Consider the following 21555-nt stretch of genomic DNA (forward strand, 5'->3'; position numbering starts at 1 on the left):
CCTGTCCTAATAATACAGCAGGACAAGTTACTTCATATCACTGAGCTAAATAGCTGCCTCATCCTCCTCTCTGCTCTATCAGGGATTATGAGCCTGAATACAGCTGATAAGATCTTCAGCTGAATCTCTGTAGGAATGGAGTTCATGAGGAGACATGAAGTACAGAGAGGAGGGTGGGGATAATAAGCAGCAGCACTGGTATGCAATCTCCATTACCACAGCCCCACATTATCACAGTCTGTCCTGTCCATCCTCTCTGTACTTCATGTCTCCTCATGAACTCCATTTTTACAGAGATTCAGCTGAAGATCTTATCAGCTGTATTCAGGATTATAACTCCTGACAAGCAGAGCAGAGAGGAGGAAGAGGCAGCTCTTTAGCTCAGTATTGTGAAGTAACTTGTCCTGCTGTGTGATTAGGACAGGTTTTGAGTGTACTAATAAGACGGCGGCCATTTTATTTTCCCTAATGATTGCTCCCTAGACAAAGCAAGCCATTATAACTAATGGAAGGTATTTGGGAATATATTCATAATAAAGTAATATTTAAGTATTTTTATTCTCGTAATTCCCAGAAAAACCCTTTAATTCCCTGAGCTCTCTGGATCTGGCATAGCCAGATGTTACCCCGTACCGCTGGCCCCCATTGACTTTAATCTGATCCGGTGGAGATCTGGCTGCTACCTGGCAAGTATTCTGGGATTTAGCCAGATAAAAACGTTGCGTGCTGCAGCTGGGTCTCCAACAAATCCCTATGTCTTTGCCAGAGAGCTCTAACGTTGGTGTGGAACTAGCCTAAGCATTGTATAGTGTAAGTGACGCTGAGTCTGGTTATGTAATTTTTATCTTCATACTCTCATTCAGACACTGTGGTCCTACAAACCAGCAGTAAAATGCATGGAGAGGACACCTGCTATTATGCACATAATGGAGAGGACTCAAAGAGAAGTCCTCTCAATGTATTTTACTGCTGGTTTGTGGGAGAAAAGTAAGTATGACAATAAAAATAACATAACCGGACTCTCTTTCACAATACCACTTATTCTAGTTTGGGGGTATTTTGATGCTGACAGATCCCCTTTAAGCAGCAAAGGTTAAACTAGCAAGTGCTACAGTCGCAAGAAGTAGACTTTAGAGCTCTGTTTGTTGTGCCCGGCATGCAACTGAAAAGGACAGTTGGGAGGAGCATTATGAGTAGAGCTCTGTTTGCCAGATGCTGTCATCCAGTCAGCATTGTGATTGGTTGAGAGTAGTGGACTGATGGCAATGCTCCTCCCAAGTGTCCTTTTCAGCTTGAAGTCAGGCAGAGTGCCACCACTTTGTGGGCATCTTATACGTTTTGTCTCAGAACTGTGCTGATGATGTCAGGTTTTGTTTATCGATTATACACCGAAACAAGTCAGGGTAAGAACTAATCCAATGAACCTTGTTCATTGACCCAATATTCTCTGCAAGTCTCGACTTTTGTATACAGCAAGAACATTTCAGTTGCTGGCTCGTGGTTGCACCATATTCATGGCCAGCCAAGGGTTTGGCAGCTATTGGGCATTTCTAATTTGTTTTTGTTGGGTGGCGCCCAGTGTTTCTTTTATACACCGCGTCTCTTTGGTGGAACCTGATAAATGTTAGTTTGGGCATTGTAGCTAGATCTCAATGATCTGACATTACTATGTGGGTAGCCTGTTCTCTGCCAGCGTTGTGACTCAGTCTTGGTCTGGTCAAATTAGGCTTATTCAACTGATGATCCAGCGGCAAGTGACACAAATATAATATGTGTTTACTTGGTATGCCACATACATTCTCTTCCCTATTGGGATTTCATCACAAATCTGTTGGAAGTAGAAAATCCATCATTTTAAATCCATTTGAGATTTTGTTCACATTTTTCACCACTTGAGACATGAGGTCTCTGGGTGGGTCTGTGGAAGCCAACGCTGACACACCCTGTGCGTCATTTCCTCCTTTCTGCCCAAAACCATGCACCGAATCATCTCTCTTGATAATATTCTGGAAAAGTGTGTTTACTGACAAACTCATTTAGTGAATTATAAATTCATAGTCTTCTAAGGCTTCTTTCACATTTGCGGTACATCCTTCCGACATAGTATGCTGGGAATCGGGCAAACGAAAACCGTTGCATGCAACTGTTTAGGTTTTTTTTTCCGGCCGAATCCTGGCATATTTGCCTGGTAGCAGCCTGATCTCTGCCGGACCCCATTATAGTTAATGGGGTCAGCAGGCATTGTAGTAACATCCGGCAATGCCGGATCGGGGGAACTCTGGCAGGCTGTTCTCTGCAGGAACAGCCTGCCGTAATGCTGTACTGCAAATGTGAAACTAGACTAACTTAAAAGTTTTCTGAGACTTTACTGCTGATTACCTATCTTCTGGATAGTTCATCAGTATCTCATTGATGGGGGTCCGACACCGTGGCCTTCTCTCAGCTCACCAAGCACATCGCTGTCCATTTGATAGTGGCTGCGCTTGGTATCTGAGCTCAGCTCCTTCACTTCAGTGCGGCTGAGCTACGCGTAGGCCATGTGCCCAGACTAAGCTGAGAGAAGGCCGTGGTGCTACTGCTAGCGCCGGTGCCTTTTCAAACAGCTGATAGGATAGGGAGGTCATCAGTAGTAAGGTCTCAGAAAACCTCTTTATAAAGGGGTTGTCCAGTTTCAGGAGATTAAGAACAGGTAAGCACTTGCTTGACAGATCTTGCACCGCCACTTTGGCTCTCCTAGCAAGGCTCTTATTTACCTGGCCGCAGCAGTAATGTCATGTTGACAACATGTGACCGTTTCAGCCAATCACTGGCCCAGTCGGATCCCGCTTGTTGGTTGTTTTCAGGAGGAAACTAGACAACCCCTTCAAAGTAGGAAATGCCTTAAATGCCACCACTGGGCCCTCACCTTTCATTATGCTAAAGGCGAGCTAAAACTTCAATACCTGCCTCTCCTTCAGTCCCCGGCATCCTGTGCACATAAAAAATACAAAGTTTTACTGCTTGTAGTTGGGAATTATTCAGACTATAATCAGCAATTGCTAATTTGACCATGGATCATGCAGTTGGAAATCCCATTGTGATCCATGGTTACAAAGATGTTGATCACTGAATGTAATAAACATCTTTTAAAGATTATATCATAAAAAATAACTAGTATGAGAATAGTGAGCCACAACATGGCTCATCTGATATTCATGGGAATGAAGGTTGTAAATTTAAAGGCAATTTACACTGCTGATGCAATAAGTGTTTTCTGTATCACCCTAGTGCTGGATTTATAGCTACACTGCTTTGTGCTGCTGTATAATGTCCTCCATGCTACTGTTTCTTCTGAGGATATGCTACAGAGAGATATAGGAGCGGGGTCACCTCTTCTCTGTCTGCAGTGTATGAGAGACATCATAACAGGTAGTCTCCCACCACTAGCTCAAGGAAAACGGTCAGCTGGAGATGGAGCTTGCAAAGGCAGAAAACAGGTCCTCTTATCCTCTTTATACAGGGTTTGCTTTCTGTTCACCACAGTTCAGAACTTTGCAGATGATTACATTTCAATTAAAGGGGTTCTACGGGATTAGACAAACATTGCTGCTTTCTTCCTTTAAGAGCGCCACACCTGTCCACATATATATGTAGTATTCCAGTTCATACCAATTTACTTAGGGGATGGCCTATCCCATACATTGGGGCATATCGCTAGGATATTATGCCCCCAGTCATTGATGGGTGCAGGTCCCAGAGGTGTCTCCAGAACAGAGCCCAAAAATTGAATAAGAGCGAACCGCGCCTGCAAGGTTGCCCTCCATTCATTTCTATAGGAGAGCACAGCTTTTTTCAGAGGTCCCCTAAAAAAGAATGGGAAGTGCACCACACAGGCATGGCCACTGCTCTATTCACTTTTATAGAGCTAACAGAAATTGCCGAGCCAGATCTCCTTCTCTTTGTGGGCTCTGTTTTAGAGATAGATGTGGGTCCCAGAGGTGGGACCTACACCAATCGGACATTAAGGGCATATCCTAGTGATATGCCCCCAATGTATGAGATGGGCCAAGGCCAACTCCTTTAAGTGAAGCAGAGCTGCAATACCAGACAGCTTGCGGACAGGCTGTTTTTGTAATCCGGGACAAACCCTTTAAGTGCTGTTTGTAAATGGGAAGGGTTGTGACCAGTCCACTTCATGAAAAACATAATATCTGTAACAATCCAGCTGTTAACCGTTATAGGGTAATCCTAGCGTTCGGGTGGAGTCGCTGTAACTTCTGTTCTATGGCTGGTAATGAATTGGTCTTAGGTGGCTTTTACTGCAGCTGAACATGAGATGCCAGAGGCGAGAAGACGTTTTTTCCCATGAATGAAGGGGAACATCTGCTGCAAATAACTTTCCCCAGATTCTTTTGCGTCACAGGCGACTCCACCCGTCACTGTAAAAACATGAAATTTATAAGTTGTAATGAAGCAAGGTCCCGTCTATTAACTCTGCAGCCAAAACGATGTTATATCATTTGACACATTGTTTTAGCAGAGATATGGAGTTTGCTGGCCTTGCAAGGACAGCTCTGGACCATTTTACAGCCCGGTAATATATAGCATGTCATAAGACGGTCACCAGACGTCTGCAACCGAACTGTCCGCAGGAATGTTTATGGAAGCCGGAGCTCTCTAACTTACATTAACTTTGTAATATAGTGAAATTCCATAGTGTAAGTGCGAGTCATTGCTTATAATTATGGGGTCAAGTTGCTGGACCCCTGGATGATAGATTTACTACATCATGGATTGCTCAAAGTTGGCCTTCTGCTCTGATGTTTATGTCCTGACTCAGTGAATTGTCATCTCCAGTGGCGTCTCATCACTGTGGTGTCCAGAAGCCTCCACCCAAAGTGTCATCTCTTGCATTAGTGAATAATTTATAGGAAAACCCCTTTAATTAATGCTGTTTCTTGGCCATCAGGCATGTTGAATAATGTAATTTACTTTAGCTCAGAGATTGAATACAATTTTTTAATGCATTGTCCATGTCATTTTGGTCTCTAAGCCGAGATCATAGGGGAGACTCTTTTACCGAAAACTATTGTGAAAAGTGGACAGTGCATTTACAGAAGTTATGAGTTGACACACAGTGGGTTTTACGGACAGCCACCCCGAAAACCTGCCAGTGGCTGCATGCTTCTCAATGGGATGCAGCGCTGAGGATCGCGGAGCGTCTTATAGCCGCACCAAGAGGGGATATGTTTGTTCTTGGTGCAACCGTGGCTTTAAGCCACAGCTCCACAAACCTCAGCACTGCTTCTCATTGAGATGTAAGGGATGCAGAAAGGATGTGGCCACCGGCGGATTTTTTAGCAGAACTTCGGCGCGGCTGTCCGTAACAAAATTCTGCGGTAAAACCAGCCGTGTGAATAGGCCCATATGCTGTGAATGGTATTCATCCTCCATGCTCTTTATTGGTTTGTTTGGGATCCCAAATTGCGCTAAAGCTGCATTGTGATTGGTACCCCATAGTTTTTGCTTTCGGTAAGTGGGAAAGTGGATATATTATGAATCAGTAGATCTATGTGAAGTTTAATATTTTGCATTAAAAAAAGACAAAAGTACCATAGCCATGATACAGTAGATGAAAGGGTTACTTCTCAGAGTACAACTAGCATAGGTTGTAATAATGTTAGGTCCAGTGTAGTAAATCTGCAGCCAAAACGACCACTCGACCTCTCCACTGTGCTTATTATATGTTATATTCAGATCTAGTTACATGTTACTTTTTCTGTTTTTCTTGTCATACAGCAATCTTCAGTACTGGGATTTTACCTTCAAAGGTAAATCTTTTACTTACAACCAGGTATGGAACTTTTACTTCTATTACCACGAGTGCAGAAAATTGTCTGGTTCTGTGGTCTTTGTCTCTTATTATCTATTTTCCCTGAGCTAATGGGTGGAGACTAACTGCTATGATGTCTCCCATAAACAGCACATGAACAAGAAGAGACCCTGCTCCTCTATCTCTTTATAACACACCCTCAGCAGCATGGAGGACATTATATAGCAGTATTGTGCTATGTAGCTGTGAATCCAGCACTGGGGTGAAAGAGAAAACATGCAGCAGTCAGCAGCAACGTCTCTGCGTGTCTGTGCCTCTTTCCTTCTCCAGCAGCTCTCTCTCTCATCCACTGTCTATTCAAGTGATCAGGGGATGGATGTAAGAATGATGGCTCAGGATCCCAGAATGATGGTCTATCCTGTGGCTAATGCAATCAATGTAAAGTCCCCTAAAACACTTTTATTTCTGAATTGTGCTGTATTTTGGGGAATGCCCTCTGTAGCTTGCTTTTGATCACTGCTGATAAGAACCCCTCTTGTGTTCCAGGTGAGGAGGATGACCGGTGCTCTGGTCGCAGTAGGTTTGGGGCATCTCACACCACAACAAATTAAACTTCACCTGGAAGAACGTAAAGCACCAGTGTTCCCGGGATATATTGTTGCGCCACCTTCAGGACTTTTCCTCAGAGAAGTTGAATATGATGAGGAAGGTAAGCACGTGGTATGTGACCCTGCCCAGCCATTCAGGACTGTGTGTAGGGCCTTTGTAGGATCCAGTCTGCTCTGATAGTTTGTATGTGCTGATTCTGCACATGGTTAATATATGAAGGTTACACAACAACAAAAAACAAATAGCAACCCAAAAATGGGAGAAAGAACCCCTAAGTAACGAGCCGACTCAGAATAACCTACATAAAGGCACCTGAGACTCTCTAGCTCAAAATATAAACCAATCTTTATTGAATAAATATACATAACATGATAAAAAGAGATGAATAACATCAATGTAAAGTGTAAATGTAAGAATGTACCGTAATCACAAAAAGGGGCGGTGGCTATGAAAAGTAGATGCTAAATATTGCAGGATATATAATGGATAATAACTACAAAAGTATTGTTGTAAATCGATAGGAAATGCCAAAACGTGTATCAGTCATATCCTATAAATAACCCTCTCCCTCAATAGTGACCAGTAAATAGATCATAAAGGTCATAACCTACCCATAACGAGCAATCACAGCACACCCCAACGTGCGTTTTGGCAAAACCTTTTCTGGGGGCCGCCAGATATGACTAATACATGTTTAGGTATTTGCTATCAATTTACAACAATACTTTTTTAGTTATTATCCATTATATATCCTGCAATATTTAGCAATTACTTTTCATAGCCGCCCCCCTTTTTGTGAATACATTCTTACATTTACACTTTACATTGATGTTATTCATCTCCTTTTATCATGTTATGTATATCTATTCAATAAAGATTGGTTTATATTTTGAGCTACAGAGTCTCAGGTGCCTTTATGTAGGTTATATTGATTCTGCACATGGTAGACTAACCTCTTAATTTCTGTTACTTTTTCGATATGTGCCCAAATATATCAATTGACCAATAAAATTGTCTACAAAATTGCCATATTTAATAATATGTGCCAGTTTCATAAAATTTGTCTCCTGTGTACTAAGGGTCAGACAGCACAGTGTACCAGACCTGGCGTAGGCTTTTCAGTTTATCATTTAAAAATGTCATTAAACTACACCCCCCAGACTGAACACTGCTCTTCTGACCAATGATTTATGAGGCTGAGAATTCCTGTCTGACCGCAGATCAAGTGTACTGTACAACTGTGCAATAGATCTGCATTCGGGCAGTAACTGACGGCATCCTAAGTCATTATGGTGCTTTGAGTTCGGTCCAGGAAATGTGGCCGTCACACAGACTGTATTTCACGGATCCAACGTGGTCATACAAAACTGACCTTACGGTTTGGCTACAGAGCGACCTTGGTCACCCAACGCTTGTTGCGCCCAAGGACTGCGGTGTAGCGGTGCTAGTATACAAATGCATGGGGTTACAGTGTGACTCAGACGTTGACTGTGACCCCAAAATCACAAAACATCCAGCAGTGTTGTATTTTTTGTGATTTTGTGGTTGTGGTCCCAGCACCCATTCATTTCTGCGCTAGCACCTCTCCACTGCAATCCTTGGGTGCGACAGGTGTCGCGCGACCAAGATCGACATGTAGCTGAACCCTTATACTCCGGTGTGTTGGTTGCAGAACCCATGAAGCAGCATCTAGATAAGATCTAGTGATGAGAAGACACTGACAGACCGTCCTTGTGTTTGGTCATAGCTCATGCTCTTCATATAATGAGCCCCATGTCACTGACGGACAAAGAACGTTAAAGCTGTCTATGGTAATTTCCTACGAGACTGGCAGCATTTCAAAGTGTCCTCTAATTTTATCATCTTATTAGTGAGTATAAGGAAGAGAGCAGTGAAAGGAGCTGCCTGCCGGGACAATGAGGCTCTGTTATTTCACGTCTACCCATCTCCGTACCAGTTGTAGAGTCCCCCCCCCCCCCCCCCCTTCCCATCCAAGCTGTATAACCGTACAGCTGGTGACATAATAGAAAGTTACACAGTAATCATTACACGTCCGGGACGAGAAGCGCCTCTAATTACAGCACATGGCCCATATACACTGCTGTCCAAATATGCTGAATAATGACACTGAGTGCAAGTGTTCACTTTCCTCTGATTCAGTGCAGTAAACTGCCGCATACATTGATGGAAAATTAACAGAATTCTAGATATTTTGTCCTAGTGACGTCGGGGGCTGCTTATTACGTCCCAGATATTGCCTATTGTGGTTCCTCAGCCCAAATCAGTGGTCTGTAGAAGATCTGTTGGTACAGTATGTTGGGTGAAATATGCCAGGTGGCCTGGTTTAGAAAAGTCATTTTTAAATGCCTTATAGGGAATCCTGAGTTAATAGGGGGGAGTACTGTCAATCAGGACCCTTGTCAGAGCAGAGCCTGTCTCCCTCTAGGAGAGCTGACACGTCCTTGCATTTAGTTCTGTGGACGTTGTGTAATGCTTCATTTTCCCTGGGGTGGCGCTGCAGAGAAATGGAACACTTGCTGCTTGGTTCCCAGACAGATTTCCGCCGATAACTAGGGGTCCCACCTATAATCCGTTTATGGATGACCCCTTTAGCACAGATTATGTGCTTGCTTTTTATTGTGGCGGTTTCCGCTCTAATCAGTCACAGCTAAATGTGAACATAGACCCGATATTTCAACTGGCCGACAATTGGTTACATAGTTACATAGTTGTTAAGGTTGGAAAAAGACAAAAGTCCATTAAGTCCCACCTGTAATCCTGCTATATCGATCCACGGAACAAATCCCTGGATCATTGTCCATGTTCCTTTTAAAAAGGGGTTGGGCCAAAGGGAAAGGGTGCGTAGAACAAGATTTCTATACATTGTCATAAGCCTCAGTTATTTTGAATGATACTTTTTTGTATGGTTAATCATGTCCCCCCTTAGACATCTTTTTTCAAGGCTAAACAAATTCAGTTCTTTTAATCTTTGCTCATAACTAAGATCTTCCAGGCCCCTTATCAGTTTAGTCGCTCTCCTCTGTACTTTTCCAGCTGCAGAGCGTCCTTTTTATGGACTGGTGAACTGAACCGCATATTCCAGGAGAGGCCGCTCCGAAGCTTTGTATAGGGGCAATATTACATCCCTGTCCCGCGAGTCCATACTACTTTTAATACAAGAACAAATTCTGTTGTATACCTCCCAACTTTCTAAATGAACAAAGAGGGACACATTGTGCGGCGTGCAAATTCTTTCCGCACTAGGCCACACCTCTAATTCCACCAAAAACATAACTGCACCTAATCCCAAGTACTCCTCTTAATGCCCCCACATAGTAATTATTCCCCCTTCATTCTCCTGTCTTCAATTCAGTGGAATTTATTTCACCAGCAAAAAAATGCGATGTTTCGACCGTAAAGGTCTTTCTCAAGCAACATGATGTTGCTTGAGAAAGACCTTTACGGTCGAAACGTCGCATTTTTTTGCTGGTGAAATAAATTCCACTGAATTGAAGACAGGAGAGTGCTGCGGTTTCTTCTATATGACGCATCCAAGGGGGAACTTCTGACTGGCTCCCAACACGGCTGGCACCACCACAAGATAAGACTTTAATTTTTCGTTGTGCTGCTATACGCATTTTTTCCTATTCCCCCTTCATGCCACCGAACAGTATTTATGGCCACATTGTGCCCCCTCACAGAATTATGCCCAGCTGTTCCCACAGTAATATTCCCTGTTATATGCCCCCAGTAATATGCCCATTTATATGCCCCCAGTAATATGCCCAGTTATGTGCCCCCAGTAATATGCCCAGCTGTGCCCCCAGAGGTTTGCCCAGTTATGTGCCCCCAGAGGTTTGCCCAGTTATGTGCCCCCAGAGGTTTGCCCAGTTATGTGCCCCCAGAGGTTTGCCCAGTTATGTGCCCCCAGAGGTTTGCCCAGTTATGTGCCCCCAGAGGTTTGCCCAGTTATGTGCCCCCAGAGGTTTGCCCAGTTATGTGCCCCCAGAGGTTTGCCCAGTTATGTGCCCCAGAGGTTTGCCCAGTTATGTGCTGCCATAAGTGTGCCCAGTTATGTGCAGCCATAAGTGTGCCCAGTTATGTGCCGCCATAAGTGTGCCCAGTTATGTGCCGCCATAAGTGTGCCCAGTTATGTGCCGCCATAAGTGTGCCCAGTTATGTGCAGCCATAAGTGTGCCCAGTTATGTGCCGCCAGAAGTGTACCCAGTTATGTGCCGCCAGAAGTGTGCCGCCACTCCAGAAGTGTGCCCAGTTATGTGCCCCTCACAGAACGTAAAAAAAAAGAAACACCACATACTTACCTTGTTCAAGCAGCAGGACATCGGCTGCTCCGGTCTGTGGAGGAGGCGGAGCTCAAGATGACTACCGGCCGGCCCCACCCACAGACAAGAGGTGTGGAGAGCAGACAGGGGGGAGTTATGATGAAGCAGGGAGCAGACGCCGCCTCTCTGCTTCATCATAATACAGGCAACTGTCTCTGCTTCCTATGGACGCAGGGACAGCTGCCAGAAAGCGGGACATAGTTCCCCCGTACCGGGACAGTCACTGCAATCCGGGACTGTCCCTCCGGATCCGGGACAGTTGGGAGGTATGATGATGGCCTTAGAGGCAGCTGACTGGCATTGCATGCTGCTATTTAGTCTGTGATCTACTAATGCACCCAGATCCTTCTCAACCAGTTACTCCCCCTGGGAGATATGCTGCATGCCGATTATTAGCCCCCAAGTGCATATGACATTTCTCTATATTGAACCTCATTTGCCACGTGGAGGCCCAAACAGTAAGTTTGCCCAAGTCAGCTTGTAACTTATTAACATCTTCCATAGACTGGACCTTATTACAAAGTTGGGTGTCCTCTGCAAAAATAGAAACAGCACTACTGTACTATTATCCCCTCGTCTGTCACTAATGAATGAGTTAAATAATAGTGGACCCAGCACAGAACCTTGGGGTACACCACTTATAACCGTCTGGGTAGGCATCAGATTGTACATATAGCTGCGTCAAAGATTTCCAGATGCTTCAGTGATGAAAAGAATTAAAATCTATTCTGTATAATAGCTATTTAGGGACTGTCCAATATCCATGAAGCGATGGAATGAGAAAATATGTCTCTAATACCAAGTATCATGGCAGCCAGATGACCCCTATATGTCACTCCTTTCTAAAGATGGGTGAATCTGTAAGATTTGCCTTGTGTGGTTTCTAGCATGGCGCTGTATTTGCCGCATGGAGCATTTCAGCCTCCAGTGTCTTATACGCAGCAAATACATCTACGTAATGGTAAATTCACGGGTCGGCGAAACATTGACAATTTGATTTTTGAACTTATTCTTCATTCAGAGGAAACGACTGAGGTCATGACATCCTCTCCTCTGGTATCTCATAGTAGCACTACACTTACCCAAGAGATTGGCAAGAGTCTGAACCATGCTTCAAATCTTACTGCAGTTTACATTTAGATCTGTTTCCTGCAATACCTCTCTTCACCTGTAGTAGATAAAAAATATTATCCATAGACAACATTGTCCTACTGCTACATCCGTCATAACTGATTGTGATACTGATGAATATTTCCTTTTATTTAGACTTAAAAAGCTACGAGCCCGAGCCGAGAAGACGCTCTCCAGGAGATACGTGACTGGAACGCCTCCGGAAATCAGATTTATACTTCTCTGAATATGGATGAATTTTGTATTTTCACATTATACAGTGCTTGTATCCAGGAGTCATGACCACCATGTGGTCCAGAACTGGTGGTCGTGCTTGCACACTATAAGAAAAACTTACTGTACATGATAAATGCAATATGCTGAAGTGAGACTACCCCTTTAATGCTCTATCCTAAGGATGGGTCATCAACGGTTGGTCTTGGAAACGTAGCAAACTTTAACTTGACACTTAGGCCTCTTTCACACGGGTGTCATATTTTTGGCCCGGATAAGAGGCGGGTGCGTTGCGGGAAAATGCGCGATTTTTTTTCCGCTCAAGTGCAAAACATTGTAATGCGTTTTGCACTCGCGTGAGAAAAATCGCGCATGTTTGGTACCCAAACCCGAACTTCTTCACAGAAGTTCGGGCTTGGGATCGGCGTTCTGTAGATTGTATTATTTTCCCTTATAACATGGTTATAAGGGAAAATAATAGCATTCTGAATACAGAATGCATAGTAAAATAGGGCTGGAGGGGTTAAAAAAAATTATAATAATTTAACTCACCTTAATCCACTTGCTCGCGTAGCCCGGCATCTCCTTCTGTCTCCTTTGCTGAACAGGACCTGTGGTGACGTCACTCCGGTCATCACATGATTCATCACATGATCCATCACCATGGTAAAAGATCATGTGATGGATCATGTGATGACCGGAGTGACGTCACCACAGGTCCTGTTCAGCAAAGGAGACAGAAGGAGATGCCGGGCTGCGCGAGCAAGTGGATTAAGGGGAGTTAAATTATTATTATTATTTTTTTAACCCCTCCAGCGCTATTGTACTATGCATTCTGTATTCAGAATGCTATTATTTTCCCTTTATAACCATGTTATAAGGGAAAATAATAATGATCGGGTCTCCATCCCGATCGTCTCCTAGCAATCGTGCGTGAAAATCGCACCGCATCCGCACTTGCTTGCGGATGCTTGCGATTTTCACGCAGCCCCATTCACCTCTATGGGGCCTGCGTTACGTGAATATAGAGCATGCTGCGATTTTCACGCAACGCACAAGTGATGCGTGAAAATCACCGCTCATGTGAACAGCCCCATAGAAATGAATGGGTCGGTATTCAGTGCGGGTGCAATGCGTTCAACTCGCGCATCGCATCCGCGCGGAATACTCGCCCGTGTGAAAGGGGCCTTAAAAGTATTGTCCCATCTGGGACATTTATGACATATCGATAGGATGTGCCATAAATGTCTGATGTTGTGGGTCCCATCTCAAGAACATGGATTAGACGTGAACGGAGAGCAAGCCGTGCATGCGGAGACGGGTGCACTGGGCTAGTTTCCAAATTCCCATAGCAGTAAATGGAAAGCAAGCCTCTCCATTCACCACTGAGGCACTCTTCTATTTTTGTAAGTCCCATAGTGGTGAATAGAGGGGTGGTTCACTTGGTCCCTGTTCTTGAGATAGGCATGGGTCACAGAGGTAGGACTTGCCCCTCTGGCACAATTGTACCATATCCTATCAATACGCCATAAATGTTCCAGATGGGGGATACACCTTTTGACATCTTAAATACACAGTTGCAGCAAATTTTAAATTGAAGGTTAATACAACAAAAGCCATCGATAGGGTCAAGTTGTGTTAAAGGGTTTTTTCAAAGTCATATTTATTATGAGACAACTACAAGGACATGGGTAAAATTATAATAATAAAAAAATAGTTTACCTTCCCACTCCCCTGCGATCCAGCGCTGCCCCACTACCTTCCCACTCCCCTGCGATCCAGCGCTGCCCACTACCTTCCCACTCCCCTGCGATCCAGCGCTGCCCCCCCTACCTTCCCACTCCCCTGCGATCCAGCGCTGGCCCACTACCTTCCCACTACCCTGCGATCCAGCGCTGCCCCACTACCTTCCCACTCCCCTGCGATCCAGCGCTGGCCCACTACCTTCCCACTCCCCTGCGATCCAGCGCTGCCCCACTACCTTCCCACTCCCCTGCGATCCAGCGCTGCCCCACTACCTTCCCACTCCCCTGCGATCCAGCGCTGCCCCACTACCTTCCCACTCCCCTGCGATCCAGCGCTGCCCCACTACCTTCCCACTCCCCTGCGATCCAGCGCTGCCCCACTACCTTCCCACTCCCCTGCGATCCAGCGCTGCCCCACTACCTTCCCACTCCCCTGCGATCCAGCGCTGCCCCACTATCTTCCCACTCCCCTGCGATCCAGCGCTGTTCCACTATTACCTCTGCAGCCTGTAAAGCTATCACTGCTATAATAGTAACATAGTACATAAGGCCGAAAAAAGACATTTGTCCATCCAGTTCGGCCTGTCATCCTACAAGTTGATCCAGAGGAAGGCAAAAAAAAACCCTGTGAGGTAGAAGCCAATTTTCCTCACTTTAGGGGAATAAAAAATTCCTTCCCGACTCCAATCAGGCAATCAGAATAACTCCCTGGATCAACGACCCCTCTCTAGTAGCTATAGCCTGTAATATTATTACACTCCAGAAATACATCCAGGCCCCTCTTGAATTCCTTATTGTACTCACCATCACCACCTCCTCAGGCAGAGAGTTCCATAGTCTCACTGCTCTTACCGTAAAGAACCCTTTTCTATGTTTGTGTACAAACCTTCTTTCCTCCAAACGCAGAGGATGTCCCCTCGTCACAGTCACAGTCCTGGGGATAAATAGCTGATGGGATAGATCTCTGTACTGCCCCCTGATATATTTATACATAGTAATTAGATCTCCCCTCAGTCGTCTTTTTTCTAACGTGAATAACCCTAATTTTGATAATCTTTCAGGGGTACTGTAGTTGCCCCATTCCAGTTATTACTTTAGTTGCCCTCCTCTGGACCCTCTCCAGCTCTGCTATGTCTGCCTTGTTTACAGGAGCCCAGAACTGTACACAGTACTCCATGTGTGGTCTGACCAGTGATTTGTAAAGTAGTAGGAATATGTTCTACGTTAACACAAATGCATTTAATGTCACATTTTACAGATCACATCTAGAAGTAGAGTAAGGGTCCATTCACACGTCCGTAATTTGGGTCCGCATTCGTTCCGCAATTTGCGGACCCATTCACTTTCAATGGGGCTGGAACGGATGCGAATCCGCATTTCCGGGATCCGCATCAGTTTTTTTGGGATCCGCAATTCTCTTCCTGAAAATAATAGAAGATGTCCTATTCTTGTCCGCAATTGTAGTGTCTGTGTTGTGCGGTCCACAAATTGCGGATCGCACATTGCAGGTGTCCGTGTTTTGCGGATCCGCAAAACACTTACGGACGTGTGAATGGACCCTAACTCTGTTTATTCTTTACATATTTTGTACTGAAGGTGTGCTACAACCTGTATTATAGGCTGCAGTCATAACTTTAGGTATGAACATGGGCGGACTGGAAACCTAAAGTGGCCCTGATAAAAAAAAAAAATACTAAAAGTGGCCCCATGTTGTTGTTGGTGGATTAAAATTGATGGAAGGTGGGGCAACACAAGTAGGCGGGGTCAGCAATATCATAGTGTAAAATACCGTCCCATCAGAACCATATACCATAGAGCAGCACCATATGTTGCCCCAAAAGCTGTCCCTCTATGGTGGATATCCATTGCTGCCATTTTCTGTCCTCCCCCAGTTGTCTCTAATCAAGATATGGAGCAGGGGGCTTAGGAGGTGAGATGTGGGCCACAGCAGTTGAATTCAGGAGGACATGTGCGGTCGCTGGCTAAGTACATGAGTACCTGATGTTCACAGTGTTAATTACCGCTGAGAGCTCATTATGTACCTGGCCAGCGTCAGAGAAGAGGGGCTTGGGTGGCCCCATGGGCATCGGGCCCACCGGGAAAGTTTCCTTGTAAGGTCTACGACCAATCCACCCCTGGGCTTGAATAAATGAATGAATAAACTTCACATCCAGCTTGTGCAGCCCATGTGCCTTCCTGCCTTCATGGACACAGAAGAGTCTAGTTAGTTGTGCGTCTTGTTGTTTTCTCCTGTGTATTTTATACATTACTTATACCATCGTCATTTTATTTTTTTGTATTAAAGCGGAACATTTTTCAATGTATGTTCTGAATCCCCAGCTTTTGTCCTGCACCTTACATGTAATTATCAGGTTGTGCTCTGCACTGTGCCATCTTAAAAGAGCTTTGCCTCCACCTACTGGACATTGTAAGGTACTGCTCAGTTGCACAACTTCCTTAACGAACCTTGGCTTCATGTACACTCAGGCATGGGATTCAGCCATTTCCCTCAGGTTCTTCCGATCCGGTTGTTAAAATTACAGCGGCAGCTGGAGATGAGCACTTCCATTCCATCGTTTAGCTCCTTAGGCCCCTTTCACACGAGCAAGTTTTCCTCGCGGGTGCAATGCGTGACGTGTTTTTTTTTCACGCATCAGTTCTGCGTTGCGTGAAAATCGCAGCATGTTCTATATTCTTTTTAGATTTTTCACGCAGCCCTGGCCCCATAGAAGAGAATGGGGCCACGTGAAAAACGCATTGCGTCCGGAAGTAAGTGCGGATGCAATGTGTTTTTCACTGATGGTTGCTAGGAGATGTTGTTTGTAAACCTTCAGTTTTTTATCACACGAGTGAAAAAACGCATTGCAACCCGCGCTGAATAAACTGAAACGCCATCGCGGGACAAAACTGACTGATCTTGCTTCCGGAGCCAATCCATCACGCTCGTGTGAAAGAGGCCTTAGGCCTCTTGCAAACGAGCGAGAATTCTGCGCTGGGTGCAATGCGGTGATGTGAACGCATTGCGCCTGCACGGAATCCAGACCCATTCATTTCAATGGGGCTGTCTACATGTGTGTTGGTGTTCACGCATCACTTGTGCGTTGCGTGAAAATCTCAGCACGTTCTATATTCTGTGATCCGGCAATCTGGACGCAAACGGGAAAGCATTGTAGACGGATGCATTGCAATACCGGATCCGTCTCTCCGCTGTCATCCGGAAAAACAGATTCATTATTATTTTTTTTTTCACATCTTTACCGGTCTGCGCAGACCAGAAGGGACGGATCCGGCATTGCAGTATTTTAATGCCAGACCCGGCACTAATACAGTTCAATGTAAAATTAAGGCCGGATCCGGCATTCCGGCAACTGATCCGGAATTTTGGCGGAGATAATACCGCAGCATGGCTGCGTTATTTCCTCCGTCCAAAATGCTGTTCAATCACTGAACTGAATACATCATGATGCATCCTGAACGGATTCTCTCTCCATTCAGGAATGCATGGGGATGAAACTGATCAGTTCTTTTCCGGTATAGAGCCCCTAGGACGGAACTCAGAAAAGAAAAATGCTAGTGAGAAAGTACCCGTTAGTTGGCCCATAGCAACCCGATCAGATTTCACCTTTCACCAGTTTTGATAAATCTCCCCCAGTCTTCTGCTAACCCACCTGTCGGAGGAGAGCCGAGCGTACATTTACTGTGCCATTTGAGTTGTTTTTGTCTCCTGCAGGGGTTTTTGCGCTACTTATGGTAATGTGCAGGCAGGTCACTTCCTGTGGTTTGCATTCAGTGTATATGTTAAGCAGAACTTTGCTACTTGTACTTTATTTGAACTATTCACGCTGTGGTGAGGATAGTTTTTATGGTGCTGTAAGTCCTCCAGCAGTTCACCAGCTGGTCCTCCTCCGTGGTCACTTACGATGGAGACTACAGAAGGCACCATCTCGAATGTCACTACAGAAAAATGCAGCGTACAGGGCAGACTTCCAGGTATGGATTCTTCACAGTCACATACAGCCTAGTGTTCATACTTGGCTTACCAGGGAATGCCGTGGCCCTGTATTACCTGTGCAAGCGCAGGCAGCGCTCCCGCAGCTCCAATATCTACTTTGTAAACCTGTCTGCGGTGGATTCATTCTTCATCTGCCTCCTGCCATTTCGCATTTATTATCATAATACTGGGAATAACTGGATCTTTGGAGATGTACCTTGCCGCATTACTGGTGCCCTTTTCTACGCCAACATCTACCTGAGCATTGGCTTCTTCACATGTATAAGTGTGGACAGGTACCTTGCTGTGGTCCATCCACTGATGTACATGAAGCTCAAGTGTACTCGCTGCTCCTTGATACTGACCATTGTAATCTGGATCATATGCAGCGCCATTATATTGCCTTTAATCCTGGAGGACCACTGGGCAGTGCCCCCTGAGAATGGCACAAGGACTTCTTGTTTTGAGGACTTCTCCACTTCAATGTGGCAGCATCGTCTGGCACCTTATAATATTTGCGCCTTGATCTTTGGGTTTTTGGTCCCTTTCACTGTCGTTGGAGTGGTGATCCCATCATTAGCACGAAGGATATGTAGGATAAAATCCAGCATCCATCGTAAAGTGGCCTTGAGGATCGTCGTCTTCATCCTGGTGGTGGGCGTGGTGTGTTTTTTTGCCCTACCATGTCTCACACCTACTGCACTTCATGATGAGACTGGACATCATCCAGGACTGTGCGTTAGGCCATGCACATCTACAAGTGTACGTCGCATCACTTTAGCTTTAGTAAGTGTTAACAGCTGCCTGAACCCCATTCTGTACTTCATCCAAATTAAGTCGGAAGCTCCATGCTCCCCTGCTCCAGCAGACCTACAACATTCAGATGGAAGACCCACAGGACAAAGATTCTCCTAAGCTAACTTCACCTTGTCCTTTACCAAGCAGGACTTGAACCTATTACTATACTGGAAGGCCAGGGTTGAATGGTCAGTCCTTTAATACAAACAGGAGCAACTGTCCTCCCTTCATTGGCCCTAGAAGCACTGACGTGGATTTTGGATATCAAGGATCACCTGGGTTTATGGTTCTGTCTTCTACAGTTATGCCCTGAACTAGACTGTAGACTTCTGGCACGATCATCAAAGAAACTGACACTTTACCTGTCTAGGTTACGTAAGGAATGTATGTACATGTCCAACCATGAATAAATATTTTCAGTGAAGATGATAACGTATAGATTGTATGTAAATCAACTTTGCCGACTCATACTGCAGTAAGTATAATGATTCCAATTTAATAATCTAGACACCTGCCTTTTGAACCTTCTGCAGATCTTCTACAATGTGGCTTTGGGAGTTTTTTTTTCTTTTCTTCTTCTAGAGGGCTAATATCATACCAGGGTCATGTATTTTTATCTCTTTTGATAAGATCTTACCTGCTTTTGCAGCTGCTGCTTGACATTGAGTGCTGCAGCCTAGCTCGTCTGTTTTTTCTTCTGTTGTCCCCAGCTTCATTCCATTTACTGTACTTTATTTCACATTTATCGGTCATGCTGCCAGCTTATCTAGATCTTTCTGTACTACTTGTCATGCTGAATTTCAGTATCCTACAGTTTTGTATAATTGTGAACGGGATTGAAAGTTCAGGGTCAGTTTTTGCCAAAGTCATTAATAGACTAAATAGAATTGAGCTGAACAAAGATACTTGTGCTGCCCACCTGAAAATATTTTACATACCAGAGACGGCAGTAACACGGTTCCACCTTTTTACCTTTCTTAAATATTCGTACATCAGCCCTCCTACAATAGTGTGGCACTGATCTTGTTGAGAGGCTAAGATGATGAGATACAACAGCCTATCAACTGTCAAGCTCAATTCCCTCAGTACTCGTGGATGAATACAGTCCAAATCGGGAGCTTTACCAAGCTCAATTCCCTCGGTACTCGTGGATGAATACAGTCCGAATCGGGAGCTTTACCAAGCTCAATTCCCTCAGTACTCGTGGATGAATACAGTCCGAATCGGGAGCTTTACCGGAGCTCAATTCCCTCAGTACTCGTGGATGAATACAGTCCGAATCGGGAGCTTTACCGAGCTCAATTCCCTCAGTACTCATGGATGAATACAGTCCGAATCGGGAGCTTTACCAAGCTCAATTCCCTCAGTACTCGTGGATGAATACAGTCCAAATCGGGAGCTTTACCGAGCTCAATTCCCTCAGTACTCGTGGATGAATACAGTCCAAATCGGGAGCTTTACCAAGCTCAATTCCCTCAGTACTTGTGGATGAATACAGAATGAATCAGGGGCTTTATTTGCTAAAGAACCATCCACATCGCCATTCAAGCCGGCACTGGCACACAATGAAAGGATGTCTGAGCGCACGCTCAGAAGTCATCCCAATGTATTCCAGTGCAGTTTGCGGGTGTAAAGTAGGAGAATGGTAGTCATTGTGGGCAACCACACTGTTTATGCTCAATAGTGCTGTTTGACGAGAGCGCAGCATTTTCTTCATCGTTTACCTGTTCCTTGTCGACACTACAACGGCTGAGCAGTCTATTATAGGTACTCCGCCCCATTCACTTAAATGAGACAGAGCCGTTGTAGTTACACTCCGACCCATTCAAGTACATGGGGTGGAGTAGCTGTAATTACACTGTACAACCGCTGCCATGATGATGGTGAGCAGGTAAATAGTGAAGAGAACGTAGCTCTTGCAGGAACAGCTGATCGGCGGGGGTGCCAGGAGTCAGACCCCCGCCAATCTGATATTGAAGACCTTTCCTGATGATGGGTCATCAATATCGGAAACCTGACAACTACTTTAATGCATTCAAATTTCCAAAAACTGGAATCTGGTTGTTATTAGCAACCTGCTCTTATGGGTATGGTCCCATCGGGATAACCCAGTACGGACATACGGTGGTGTTCTTAGCAACCAGATTTGCTTCAATGTTTCCAGCCTGGTTTAGAACATGTAATGATGGCTTCGCCACTGTTCTTTATTTGCGGTTTGTATACTGCCCCCTACGGTTTATCTGCAGTCCTTTCTAACCCATTTTCCATAGTTAACCTTTACCTATTCACACATCATTTGCAGTCACTACAGAAAAGTGAAGTTTCCTGTATTAGTGGGTCGGCGTGTTGTATTTATAGTCTTGTTTCATTGTGATGGTGCGCGGTGACAATCTCCCACAGACGGAAAGCTCAGACCCACACAGGAAGCTGTCATTAACTGCACAAACAATAACCTGAGCCCCTTGCATCTCTCCAAGCCCTGAATGTTTCACTTGAGACCATCCACATGCACGCTGACGGAAATCTACGTGGAAACGTAAACGTGGATTAAATCCAGTTCACGTTATACTTGTTACTGCGATTTCTTGCCATTTTCATGATCATTTACATTGTACTGCACTTTGCTGCAGAATTTCCGTGCAACAAATATGCTGTGTCTGAACACAGCCTTATAGTCTGGACTGCAGGTGATACACTGCAACAAACCCTCAACATGGCAGATGTGTGTAGTTTTTTTTTTAATGAAATGTAAAAAAACAAAACAAAAAAAACACTTCATATCTGAGGAATTGTGCTTTGCACCGCTCATGGGTTTCACAGAGCCATATTTCAGACATGTGCACGAGTCCCATCTCAGGTGGGAGGAGTATTAGGTGAACATAAGCAGGCTCTTACCATCCACAGGTACTTTGA

The 21555-nt window shown here is 44.8% G+C and overlaps 2 protein-coding genes across 3 annotated transcripts in view; both read left to right on the forward strand.

The window, feature by feature from the left end:
• PUSL1 (pseudouridine synthase like 1) overlaps window positions 1-12336 on the forward strand; it is a 69592-nt gene extending 57256 nt beyond the window's left edge. For both annotated transcript variants that reach the window (XM_040427744.1, XM_040427754.1), the window contains exons 6-8: window positions 5779-5833; window positions 6359-6521; window positions 12031-12336. In XM_040427744.1, coding sequence (XP_040283678.1) covers window positions 5779-5833; window positions 6359-6521; window positions 12031-12083 — 271 coding nt within the window. In that variant the 3' untranslated portion in view covers window positions 12084-12336. The remainder of the gene's footprint in view (window positions 1-5778; window positions 5834-6358; window positions 6522-12030) is intronic.
• A 5277-nt stretch (window positions 12337-17613) lies between these two features.
• Window positions 17614-19070, forward strand: LOC120997612 (lysophosphatidic acid receptor 4-like). The gene is given in 3 exon segments (XM_040427766.1): window positions 17614-18513; window positions 18515-18583; window positions 18586-19070. Coding segments are annotated over 3 exon segments (939 nt in total). The 5' UTR covers window positions 17614-17817; the 3' UTR covers window positions 18760-19070.
• The last annotated feature ends 2485 nt before the right edge of the window (window positions 19071-21555 follow it).

This window comes from Bufo bufo, chromosome 1, assembly GCF_905171765.1.
Source record: "Bufo bufo chromosome 1, aBufBuf1.1, whole genome shotgun sequence".
Classification (NCBI taxonomy): Eukaryota; Metazoa; Chordata; class Amphibia; order Anura; family Bufonidae; genus Bufo; species Bufo bufo.